The sequence below is a fragment of the Nothobranchius furzeri genome, chromosome 10, assembly GCF_043380555.1.
Source record: "Nothobranchius furzeri strain GRZ-AD chromosome 10, NfurGRZ-RIMD1, whole genome shotgun sequence".
NCBI classification, from domain to species: Eukaryota; Metazoa; Chordata; class Actinopteri; order Cyprinodontiformes; family Nothobranchiidae; genus Nothobranchius; species Nothobranchius furzeri.
The window spans coordinates 40501406-40515118 of record NC_091750.1 but is presented as its reverse complement, the minus strand read 5'-3'; the positions used below and the strand labels follow the sequence as shown (position 1 = coordinate 40515118).

Here is a 13713-nt window from a genome sequence, read left to right as displayed (position 1 = left end):
GGGTCAGTGACAGTTTGAGTAGAATAGTGGTATGTTATTGGTATTTCTGTTACAAAGGTCAGCATAATTAAAAAAAATAACTTATATTTAGTAACATTATTTAATTCTAACAGTAGAACAATAACAGCAAGGCCAGTTTCCACCTGTAGCTGCTCCACTACAGGGCAGTAGGCATGTATTGGACGTATGGCTGGTTGTTGATGAGGGTACTAGTGCTGATACTCCATATTTGTGTATTTCTTATTAATTATTTCATATTTAACCTTTATTTATCCAGATGAGTGGATGGAGAACTCATTCTCCTTTACAATGACAATCTGGCCACGAGGCAGAGGCAACAGACACATAGTTAGCTTTACACCAAAGAACAACAGCTAAGATAAAACATACAAGATAAAATCAGATTAAACAGCCAGACATAAAAACAAAGGACTGTTCTCATATATAACATGTACAAGCAGTCAGAACAGACTAAAACAGTCTTTAATACTCAGAAGCAGGAACACTGATCAGAAACTATTGATCACCGTGAATTATTGAAGGTAGATAATGGAATGTAGGTAGTGAGCTTCAGTGGTTTCTGCAGCTCATTCCAGTCGTTGGAAGCAGCAAACTGGAATGAGGAGCGGCCAAAGGAGGTGCGAGCTTTGGGAATAACCGCAGAGATGAAGTTACTGGAACGTAAAAGGTGCTGGTTGTTGGAAGTGATGATGATGATGATGATGATGATGATGATGATGATGATGAAAGAAGATTGATATGGATGCTTTAAAGGTGTGGAAAACTAAAAATTGTTTTTTAATGATTATTTCTGATTCTTTTCATGCAAATGTCCTCTAGAAGACGAGGTCTTGCACCGCATCTCTGTTATTAAAGCTCCTTTCTCTCAGCTCAGACTAGTTCCCAGACTGATGTAGACTGTCTCCATCATACACCAGTAAAACACTGTTCAACTGTCCTCATGGGACAGCCCTTGGTGGACCTTTGATTGAAGCCAGTGGTGTTGGCGGCCCATGCTTGCCGGGGGTCATGAGCAAGTCCACAAATGAGATATTCTCATCAGCTCCACAGTCCCTTGAAAGAAGAAGGAAGAGGGTGTGACCTCTCAGTGTGAGGTCCACCATCTGGTTTGGTGGGTGGCTGCCTGCCTTACAGACCGTCTGCTAAAGTGTGAGCTCTGAACTCAACCGTGTTAGTTTCATAAAACACAAAGAACATTCAGTAGTTCGAGCCACATGTTTAGTTCTACCCGTCAGACTGCTGCTACGTCCCCACACAACAAATGAGCACTGACCTTTCACCATCAGCCTTCCGACCACCTCAGCATTGCCGTAGCCATTCCACACCTCACACACATACGTCCCTGTGTCGCTGGGCTGGGCTCTCTCTATCAGCAGGCCTGTCACACTCTGTCTGAAGCGCGTGTCTGGCTCCAGTGGACGGTTGTCCTTTAGCCAGCGGTACTTGGGAGCAGGGTGGCCGGATGCCTTGCAGGGCAGCTCTACTCGATGAGATGCCATCACCTCACGACGTTCAAAGCTGTCCAGGATGTGGGGCGCTGAGTTAGCTGGATCTGCAGGAGGGACATGCAAGACTGATCATGTATGAAACTCTTACAGGAGATGACTATGTGGTGGTTAGTGCATTTTCTTTAACTCTGGTTTGTTTCTAATGGCTGGGGTTCCCCCACAAGTGCTTCCCCCTCAGTGCTTATCCTGCTCGACTTATCGGCTGCATTTGACGCCGTCAACCATGGCTTCCTTTTGTCCACACTCTCTACCATGGGCATCACAGAGAAAGCACATGCCTGGTTTGAATCGTACCTCACAGGACGATCATTCCGTGTATCTTGGCTTGGACAATCCTCTACCGTGCACCATCTTGCAACAGGAGTCCCCCAGGGCTCTGTACTAGGACCTCTTCTCTTTGCCATATACACCACCTCGCTGGGTGAGATCATTCGATCACATAGCTTCTCCTACCACTGCTATGCAGATGACACCCAGCTCTATCTGTCATTTCCACTGGACGACCACACTGTCTCCTCACGAATATTAAACTGTCTCTCTGACATATCAAAATGGATGAAATCCAACCATCTCCAACTCAACCTCTCTAAAACTGAACTACTTGTCATCCCAGGAAACCCATCCATACAGCACAATATCTCAGTCCAAAATAACTTCCTATCTCTTGCTCCTTCAAAGGAAGTTCGAAATCTGGGTGTTGTGATTGATGAACACCTGACCTTTGAAGATCATGTTGCCTCTGTTGCTTGTTGATGCCGCTTTGCGCTGTATAACATACGAAAGATCAGACCATATCTAACACAACATGCCACCCAGCTCCTGGTGTAATCTACTGTCATCTCCACCCTCGATTACTGCAATGCCCTTCTAACTGGTCTTCCAGCCTGGACTGTGAGACCTCTTCAAATGGTCCACAACGCAGCGGCGCGTGTGGTTTTCAATCATCCAAAAGGAGCACACATCACCCCTCTGTTCATTGAGCTCCACTGGCTACCGCAAGCAGCACACATCAAATTCTAATTACTAACACTAGCATACAAAGTCCGAGATGATACGGCTGAATACCTCTTGCAAAGGTTTACGTCTCAGCCCGGTCATCACAGGATCGTCGGCTAGCAGTGCTTACACCACGCTCAGGACAATCCAGACTCTTCTCATGCATCGTTCCACAAATCTGGAATGACCTACCAAGCACTACTACAACTGCGGCTTCCTTGTTGATTTTCAAGAAACTCCTAAAGACCCTGCTCTTCAGAGAGCATCTTCTTAACTAGCACCTTCCCTGTGCCCGTCCCCCCTCTCTTCCATCCACTCCTTTGTTCCCTCCTCTCCATGATTGATGTCAAGTTGTTGTTATTGTTGTTGTTAGCCTCAAGGGGAACATGCCGATTATCACTTGTAAGTCGCTTTGGACAAAAGCGTCTGCTAAATACATAAACATAAACATACACACAAGTCCTGGTCAACACGGTTGTTGTGCTTCAAATTTCACAACAGCTGATGAGCAGATGCTACAGGTGTGGCATCAGGCCAAAATGCAGAAACTCCACAATTAATTTATTTAGCTGGCCTGTATGGCAGAATGGCTCACCTTTACCAGTGTATCATCCCATAATTCTGTTGTTGATGCAGAATGCTAACATTCCCATCAGGTTGTGAACTTGGCTCAATTATGCTTCATGAACATAGGGTTATGTGAAGCTGGCTGACAAGTCTTCACGAAGCCTCTTACCTGAGACAATGAGACGGGCACTATTGCTCTGTCGGGTCTCTCCTGTGTAGCGATGGCGCGTCATACACCTGTAGTTGTACAGCCCATCCTCCATCTGCACGTCCAGGATGTACAGGGCCCCCGTGGAGGTGATTAGAAACCGTGACACTGGAAATAAACACATCACAACATCATACATATTCAGTAACACTTTATAATAGTGGTGTGTCACTACACATTTGTAAGTGTTAGTGAGTCATTAATAAATCATTTTTAGAGGCTGACTTTTACAAATACTTAAACAATGACTAAGTAAACATGTGCAAACACTCATTTGCAGATGTGATAATGGTTTGTAGATTATTTAAAACTTTCTAAAGTCACAATCATCAATAACTAGATGTAAAAGTATGATGCACCAGTGATTTATGAAGGACTGTTGCGCAGCAGTAGCTCAACAGGTTGAGCGGGTTGTCCAGTAATCGGAAGGTTGGAGGTTTGATCCCGGCTCCGGACAGAGAAATCTGCTGTTGTGTCCTTGGGCAAGATGCTTAACCCACCTGCTGGTGGTGGTCGGAGGGACTGGTGGTATCTGTGATCAGCAGCCTTGCCGCTGTCAATGCGCCCCAGGGCAGCTGTGGCTATATCGTAGCTCATCACCATCAGTGTGTGAATGTGTGTGAATGGATGAATGATACACTGTAGTGTGCTTTGGAGTCCTTACTTTGAAAGGCGCTATACAAGTGCGGGTCATTTAAGCATTTGTAAATATCATCTCCAGCCTTTATAAATAAATGATACACATTACCTAATACCTTGTAAATGATCCGTTAATAACTCACAAAACATTAATAAATGCATTTATAAATGATTTGTTTATCATTATCTAAGGCCCAAATGACCTGTTAATGACTTACAAATGTTTAACCACAGAACATTATTATAGCGTGTTAAACCCGTGGGACACAATCGTGTGATCTGGTATAAAAGTACTACACGTTGTGATCCAGTAAAGTGTGTGTGACAGTGTGAGCGTCCTGGCCAAGGGGATGTCCCTTTGGCTGACTCTCACCCGGGAGTCTGGGGTTCGAGTCCCACCCGGGCCCTCGTTTCTCCACCTTGCCCCATGTAAACATGGTGGATTATTGCCACTTCATAATCCCCAGTTGTAGAAATATAGAATAAAGCCTTCTGTGAGGGTCAACTTTTATCTTTTACCTTCTGGACGAGTAAAAAGCAGAAAAGTCACTATTCAAGTCACTTAACACATATTTGCAGGTCTGGTGAGGTATGCAGCTCAGCATGATTCGTCACCAAACATCTGCTGCAGCCAATGTAGCTGTGAACAGCTGTGAGGCGCAGCGACAGGGGTGGGTGCTGCGTAACAGTGTAACACAGCTGCTTACCATGCAGCTCATCGCTCCTCTCTCTCTCTCCTGGGGCAAACTCTTGCTCACTCTCTCACACAAGTCCTCTCTTCTCTTCCTGCTTCAGACTAACGTGGAAGACGCCTGGCATCACAGGGCGCTTTGATAAGGCACTGCTGCACAGGTCGGATCCTACTAATGTAACACTGATTTGCGTGAACACGTGGAGGAAGACAGAGGTAGTCAATATTTATGAGGACCAACGTGCGCTGTAGCCAGAGTATCTCATGTCACAAATGATGGAGAGGCCTATCAGAGACTGTGATCGAGTGAAGCCGCTGTACGGTGGGAGATCCTGGTGCTGCTGAGACACACGTCATGATGCAGACTTTATGGTGTGTTAAATTACCCTCATTTAGTCCCGTCACGCCAGTTTAACACTGATTGAAATTGCTGGTGTAGGCAATTGTCCCGTACATGCTAAAAACAAAAGAAAATAGCAGAATGATCATTGTTTTAGGGTTGAACTATAGGTCACAAACCAAACCTGGCATCTGTTTCTTTTGGGTTTTCATATTAGAAAGTGTCTCTCTATGGAGGAGACACAGTGGGGGGGTGGGGGTGGGGGGTAGGGGTGGGGGTGGGGGGGGACGATTAGGGTCAGAACCACCTTCTTCCAGCCGGTTGTTCAGAGGAAGATGCAATTAGATGATGACGGACACTTATTTGGCCCAAAAAGCTGAAGCAGGAGAAGCTTTAAAGAAAACCGAGCTCAGGTCATGATGCTAGCGGGAGCTAGATAGGAAGCTGACCAATAAGCTTCTCTCAGTTTTCCTTTTCTACATAGAAGAAGGAAGCAGGGGTTGGGGAAATGAGAGCCCCAAGAAGAGGTCAGCAGGGACTATTGAACAAGATCTGAGAATCAACAAAACACGCCCATGGTTAAAGGCAGGATGAGCCTGTACACCAATAGTGAACACCCTGTAGTGAACAGTCAATGGAACATCTCAGACTCGCACAGAAGAGAACCCCAACATCAAACCACACATGTGAGTGTTGTCAGATAGCCCTGAAAGGTCACAGAGGTTAGCCTTGTCCACCTCAACATGCTATTAGCTAGTTAGCATCATGTATGAACTAGTGTCCTATTATATTTCTCAGAACACCAGCATCTTCTATAAGGGTGTAATATCTCACCTAGTCAATGATTAGTCCCGACCCCACAGGGGACCAGCACAACTGAGTTCAGCCGTGTGTCATTGCCTGTTTTACTGATGACCTTGAACAGAGGTCAGATGGAGATGACTTGGGTGTCTTCTGACAGGGTTGGCGTGAGTGTGACAGGACCTGTGGTCCAGCATGTTCTCCAGGCCTGGTCAGATGTTACGGTCTTGTGATAAAACCCAGAGTCTTGCTGCTTCGTGTTTCAGTCAGAGCTTCAGTCTAACACATCCATCCATCCATCCACCCAACCTTCTATCCATCCATCCATCCATCCATTTTTGGCTGCCTATCCAGGGTCAGGTTGCAGGGGCAGCAGCCTAAGTAGAGAGGCCCAGTCTTCCCTCTCCCCAGCTACTTGGACCAGCTCTTCCGAAGGAATCCCAAGGCGCTTCCTGGTCAGGTGACAGACATAGTCTCTCCAGCTTGTCCTGGGTCTTCCTTTAGGTCGTTTCCCGGTTGGACGTGCCCAGAAAACCTCTCCAGGGAGACGTGCAGGAGGCATCCTGACCAGATGCCCGAGCCACCTCAACTGGCTCCTTTCGATGTGGAGGAGCAGCGGGTCTACTCAAAGGCCCTACCGAATGACCAAGCTTCTCACCCTATCTCTAAAGGAGAGCCCAGACACCCTGCGGAGAAAACTCACTTCAGCCACTCGTAACCATGATCTCGTTCCTTCAGCCACTACCCAAAGCTTGTGACTAGTGATGGGCAGTAACGCATGAAAAGTAATGCCTTACTGTAATCCAATTACTTTTTCGACTAATGAGAAAAATAAGGGATTAAATTAGTAAAATCATAATTAAATGGCCATTACTTCCACACAAGCAGGCTGCGTTGGTTTGTTGAGCCGACCGCATCTCATGACAGTGACATGTAAGCCTGCGACAACAACAGGAAATATTGGAGCACAGTACCGAGCATGACCATTCAGCGTTGGGTGGTTGGAAGCATCGGCACTACTTAGAATTACATTCAGTAAAAACTGATAAAAACATTAGTGTCCGCAGCACACTCTGCATTGGAAGGAAACTTTTATCTATATCGAAAAATTCAACTCCCAACCTGAGCAAGCACCTAGCAAACCGACACGGGAACATGAAGCTCACAGAGAAGCCGACTGGTGTTACTGCTGCAGCTGCTCAGTCAGCTTCCACTGATGGCCCCACTCCTGCTAAACCGGAGAAAATAGACTGCCTTGGTGCCGCTGAACTGAAGAAGCTCATTGCTGGCTGTATCATGGAGGAGATGTTGCCGATTTCCAGTGCGAATTCCAAATCATTCCAATGCATCATAGTAAAAATCCCAACTGAAAGCGGTGTCCAGAGAAAGCTATTTTCAGGATACCTCGAGAGAGAATACGACATGATGAACTCCAATTTAAAGGCAGCAGTAGAAGAGGCAGACTTTGTTTCCACCACTGCTGACCCTGGTCGGTGAATAATAAAAACTTCATGGGTGTAACGGTTTAATCCCATTCTACAGCGCTACCAGGCCGCCCTGGCATGTACGAGTATTAGAGGGAGCCACACATGTGATGTGATTGGTCCATTCAGCCTATGTCCTGCATGGCAAAGTTGGGGTTGGAGCGACGGTGGCACAGGAGTTAGTTCACCCCGTAATGGGAAGGTTGCAGGTTCGAGCACTGCTCAGTCTGTCGCTGTCATTGTGTCTTTGGGCAAGACACTTAACCTACCTTCCCTACTGGTGGTGGTCAAAGGCACCGGTGGCGCCTATGTACGGCAGCCTTACCTCTGTCAGTATGTCCCAGGGCAGCTGTGACTACAGCGTAGCTCATCATCACCAGCGTGTGAATGACTAATAGTGTTGCAAAGCGCTTTGGGGGTTCCAGCACTCTAGAAGGCACTGTATCCGATACAGGCCATTTACCAAAATTGTTGCCATGGTAACAGAAAATGCATCCAATTTTGCCAAAGCATTCAGAGTTCATCATCCTTTGATTTGGAGTCTAAATCTGAAAAAGAAGATAATGATGAAGAGGAACCAACTTTTACAGATGTCATAGAAGCTCTAGAAGATCATAGAAGACCTACTGATGGTCACTTTAGCCTGCCTCCACACTACAGATGTGCATCACACACTATTATCCTGATTTCAACTAGCGATGTTGACAAACATCTCAACTCCAGTGCAGAAACCAAGGCTGTATGTAGGCACAGCAAGTCAATCATTAGCTGCTGGACAGTTGGAGGAAGTCAGCCTCAGGAAGCTAATGGTACCAACATTCACAAGGTGGATCTCCCTGTGTGAGGCCATTTCCAGAATCCTTTCAATCCGCTGGAATGAACTTAATCCACTGTGTATAAACTGGGAATCAAATGCTTTACTGAAAGGGACTTTCAATCCTTGAAAGACTTCTGTGGTGTGATGAAGCGATGACCGTAGCTCTGGACATCTTCTAGGAGATGAGCACCTATGGGGCCTTTCTACCAACACTGACAAGCCTGATGTGAAGATGACCACCACCCTTCCAGATGTCATGGGGGGGTTAAGGTTATTACTGATGGGTGGATGATGTCTGTACATGGTCTGTGAGTGTTTCTCACTTTGCTTTAAGTGGTGTGCACAAATCTTCAAATGAGAGAATAATAAAACTATTCATTAGCATTAGTGGTCAAAATACTGACAGCACCAACTGTCCAACAGAAAGTGTTTACAGTAGCTGTTTATAGAGGAAAATAAACACATTCCTGTTGTGTGTTACAGGCCTAACCCTCTGTCAGCGCAGCCGTGGCTACATCGTAGCTCACCGTCACTGGAGTGTGAACGTGTGTGTGGTAAAGTGCCTTGGGGGATTCCAGGACTCTATAAGGTGCTATATCATATACAGGTCTTAAACATCCTGGAGTTAATTGTCCCATTGTAAACGATACATAATAACTAAATAACCCATATGTGACATCACCACTAACCCTAACCCCTCATCCACCAGAACTGATACCTGATAAATGGGTGAACCACCAACACGACACATTCCTGTCCTCCAGCAAAGAGTCCATGTCACTGTGTCCTGACTTATGTCCTTCACCTGAGGACACCTGCCCCCCTATGTGCCCTGGTGAGCATGTGTGAGTCACACCTGTGTATATTTACTCGAACCTGGCTCCATTTCCCCAGGTGACCTGCAGGACGATCAGTCCCCTCCTTTTCCCTTCCTCAGCCCACCCAGCTGCTTTGGCATCGTTGATGATCCAAACACACGTCTCTTTCTGTGAATCCACACTAAACAGCTCCAGTTAATCCCTGTTTAAGCCACACTGAGCCGGCAAGTAGACTTTTTCTTCTCCGGGAGGCTTTGCTACTGGTCTCTGAAACTCAAATAGCTAGTGAGACGTAACAGAAGCAGTCAAAATCACATCAGTGCTCTAACCTTCTCAGTGGCCTTGTGGTAAAGTGTCTGCCCTGGGACTGGGAGACTGAGGTTTGAATCCTGGTTTGGTCACACCAGAGTCCTTGGGGGGTTAAACCACCAAATGGTTCCCGAGTGCACCCACAGCTGCAGCTCACCGCTCCCCGTGGGGAAGTGTCTCAATGGAGATGACATTTCACCAGTGTGTGATGACTAATGGGACTTTAACTTGTGCTACTGAGGCACTTTTCACCAAGGACAGTTGCACAGGGGTAGATATGTCCTCACTAGACACCAAGGTTAACATGCACCAAGGACTGAGAGAGAAGGGTCTCCACTGAGGTGGAACGCAGTGACACATGGTGGCATAGCTGAGCATTTTGACCTGTGCTCGCTGGGTGACCATCTGCCCCGCACCACCAGCTTCGGCTCAGACAATTTACTCGGCTTGCAGAGTCGTTTCACCCCGGCTATAATTGAGACGTAAGCGGAGGAAGAATGAGAGGGAGGAGGTGAAAAAACAGAGAAGGAGAGAGACAAATAAAAGATTAAGGAGGAGAGAGCACCTCTGGGATACAACCACTCTCTGTCATCTTAAACGACTTACAAATTAGCTTACAGCTATGCACCTCCACAGAGGGAAGAGACTGGAGACACAACTTTCATATGCTAATTCAGATCATGGCTAGGCAGCACAATTATCAACACGAGTGTCAGCGCTGTCTGCCTGACAGATCGCTACAGGAGCCTGTTCTCCTCCATTCACCTCCATCTCTCCGTCTGTTCCTCAAATCAAACACGCTGCTGTTGAATGAAACCCAGCGAGACTGTGAAAATGAAACCAAAACAAAAGTTTTCATCTCTGCAGGAGGCAGTCCTTCCCATCTAAGCTGCTTTTAAAGCTTGCTGAACAGCCTTTATTTGGAGAACCAGAGTTCCCGCTCAGAGGGAATGATGAGCTAACTGCTAGTCTGTGCACAGAGGAAACACTTTTGCTGTTGTTTCATAATAACTCCATGCTCAGAAATTTCACAGTGGTTCATGCAAATTAGTCATCTTTAAATGGTTCAGTCTGACTTTCCATGGTGACCAAACTGGAAATCTGTGATTATTTATTAAAGAAGCATCACCAGGGATCAGGCGTTACATCGTCTGCCTTAAAGCAACACGTAAAAAGTTTTTACACAAGCTATGGCTTCAAACAGGTTTCAGTCGTAGCCAAAATCATCAGCAGCTTCACGTAGGACACCACTCTGCTGCCCTAAGCTGACCAGGAACTGTCCTTAAAGGTGCATTATGTAAGAACATGGTGAGATTTGTACAGAGTGAAAATCCCAAAAGAGTCTGATGTTTCAGTCGTTTAGGAAGGGAGGTTCTACTGAAACATGTTTCATATCCACTTGCTGGGTTGTCAGTTTTCTCCCTAAACAAAGGAAGGTGGGCCGTAACGACTGTTTACCATCCGTGAGTATGGGGGTGCTGCGCCTCCTGCAAACTAATACTGCAGCGCCCACTAGTGTAATTGGATGACGGCCGGTATAGAGCTCCAGAGTTGTTTAAAGTGGTTGCAGTAACCACATTTTACCACAGGATGCCAATTTTACTTCATTTCCACATACTGCACTTTTAACAGTTTTGTGGTACAGGTAGAAACACTAGTGGGAGGTCTCTTCCTGCTTTACGACAACAGTTGTTTACTGTGCTGGTAGCCAATAACAGACTAGCAGCTAACTTTTTCAGTTCTTGGATTGTCAATATCAAACACAAGGAGAAGAATGTAACGGTATGAAATGACTGTTTTCCACCAAAAGTCATTTCCCCCCTCTCCTCTGACACAGAACTAGTCTGCATGAGATATGGCCTCAAGGTCTCATGCATTTGTTATAAACTGCTTCTTTCCAGCCCAACAGAAGAATGAAGAATGGACTCTTTTCTTTTAATAAATCAAAGAACTCTGTTTTTAATAAAGCTAATCAAAGTGTTAGTCAATAACTGCCCTTTGTCACCGGTTCTGTTCATTACGTTTATGGACAGAATTTCTAGGTGCAGCCGTGGTGTGGAGTGTGTCGAGTTTGGTGGCAAGAGAATCTCTTCTCTGCTTTTTGCGGATGATATGGTCCTCCTAGCTTCATCCAGCTCTGACCTTCAGCTCTTGCTGGGTAGGTTTGCGGCCAAGTGTGAAGCGGCTGGGATGAGGATCAGCACCTCCAAATCTGAGACCATGGTTCTCGACCGGAAAAGGGTGGCTTGCCAACTCCGGGTCGGGGGAGAGGTCCTACCTCAAGTGGAGGAGTTTAAGTATCTCGAGGTCTTGTTCATGAGTGAGGGTAGGAGGGATAGGGAGATCGACAGGCGGATTGGTTCGGCATCTGCAGTGATGCGGACGCTGAGCCGATCTGTCGTGGTGAAGAGAGAGCTGAGCCAGAAAGCCAGGCTCTCGATTTACTGGTCGATCTGCAGAACGTCCCAATCCTCACCTATGTTCATGAGCTTTGGGTAGTGACCGAAAGAACGAGATCGCGGATACAAGCGGCCAAAATGAGTTTCCTCCGTAGGGTGGCCGGGCTCAGCCTTAGAGATAGGGTGAGGAGTTCGGACATTCGGGTGGGACTCGGAGTAGAACCGCTGCTCCTCCGGATCGAAAGGAGCCAGTTGAGGTGGTTTGGGCATCTGGTCAGGATGCCTCCTGGACGCCTCCCCGGGGAGGTGTTTCGGGCATGTCCTGCCGGCAGGAGGCTCCCGGGTCGACGCAGGACACGTTGGAGAGGTTACATCTCCAATCTGGTCCGGGAATGCCTTGGGGTCCTGCCGGAGGAGCTGGTGGAGAAGGCCGGGGAGAGGATGGTCTGGAGCTCCCTAGTTGGGATGCTGCCCCCGCGACCCGGACCCGGATTAGCGGAGGAAGACAACTGCCTGCAGCTGGGGAGAAACTGCTTCAAGATCTACCACATCAAATAAAAACGTCTGAAAGTTTACAAAAAATAGTGGTCTTAAAAACTGCTAAAAAAAAGATACCAAGGTTCAAACTTTTTAAAGAATAAATGCTTTACAGTTCAAAGTTTAAATAGTTCATTCCAAATTGTTTGCCCAGTAATTTTGAAGTTCATGTTCAGTAATAAATGTAAAAAAATTCAATTCCGTTTTTTGCTTTTTTCACTTTTGAGCTGATTTTTTAAAGGCTTTCATAGAAATAAATTCTAAATACAAACCATACACTGAAAGCTGAGGTTGTTCTGAAAAAAGGAGAGAGTTACGCACACTTTGCACTTTTTATTACAATTTTACAGCCATAAGATTAAAAACATACCAGGCGGCCCTGTTATAATTATGGTCACAAGAGGATTATTAAGACGGCGATGCACAAACAGGAAGTGATTGGTAGTCATTCCACTCCAATCCAGTTGGTGGCAGTAATGCACCAAATTGTTGTTTGCCAAGTGCCATAAGACCACAAATAATAAGAAGAAGAGAGGCGGGAGCGTTCGTAACAAACTTAAAGCGATAGTCAAACATGAAGCATGAAAAGGAGTTATCCTAGTGGCTCCAGTAAGAGAAAGAAGCAGCGTGCTTCATAAAAGCTTTTATTTTCACTTCTGAAAGTGACGTCGTTTTTCGATGTAAACATCAAAAGGAAGCAGAAAGGAAAGACAATGGAAAATGTTTAAAGGGAGGAAAACATAGACCAAAATGGAAAATAGAAAAAAAAACAAAGGCAAAAGCACAGGAGCACTGACAGGAAAAAGAAAGCAGAGCAAATATTGAAAGTGCTCAAAGGGAGGGAAATACAGGAAAAAAGAGGAGGACTAATAAAAAGGGAAAATAACTCATGTCAGAAGAGGGGAGAGTTTCGCAAATCCAGTTAAAGGTAAGACTGTCGGACATTTAGTGTAAGGGGCCCCATGTCTGTGTTCGCCTTGGGCCCCCAAATTGCTAAATCCGCCTCTGATTAGCTATAACAGCTTTGTGTTGTTTTAAGAAACAATCAGTGCAAAACTGTGTAAAAGTTAATGAAATATTATTTTAACAGCATTTGTGGTATTTATTTACTTTAGTGATTTGTGAGGGAAGAGGCTGTTAGGAACAGATGCCAGCACGGCTATTCCCCACAGAAGAACTTTGATTTGAACTTGATCCACACCACCAGTCTGAATGCAGAGAACCGGCGGCGTCAGCTAAACAATGCTGAGAGAAAACTGCCTGCTCATCACTCTGCTGGCAGCACCCCCACTGTGCAACTGTCTTGGAGTGTATTAGTGAACGGAGGATGGTCCCAGGAGACTGCTCCGGCCCACAGAGCCTCAGTAACCTTGGCCACTCAAAGTCACTTAAGGGGACAGAATAATTCATGGTGCGTGCACAGAAGGGTCTTCTGACCTGGCCCAGACATCTGTGTGTGGAGCTGAGAGGGACACACTTCAGCTGGACCAGGTGTTAATTAAGTCTTTTATTTCTTCAAACTAGTCACTTGCTGCTTTCTGGAAAAGTTTAGGTGGTTTAAAGTGTACTTTTATTCAA

At 46.0% G+C, this 13713-nt stretch overlaps 1 protein-coding gene across 4 annotated transcripts in view; it reads right to left on the bottom strand.

Moving 5' to 3' along the window:
- Positions 1–13713, bottom strand: part of LOC107386033 (cell adhesion molecule DSCAM) — a 151262-nt gene that overhangs the window by 49011 nt on the left and 88538 nt on the right. For all 4 annotated transcript variants that reach the window (XM_054730422.2, XM_054730420.2, XM_070555646.1 and 1 more), the window contains 2 exons: positions 3262–3408; positions 1295–1573 (listed from right to left, as the gene is read on the bottom strand). In XM_054730422.2, coding sequence (XP_054586397.1) covers positions 1295–1573; positions 3262–3408 — 426 coding nt within the window. The remainder of the gene's footprint in view (positions 1–1294; positions 1574–3261; positions 3409–13713) is intronic.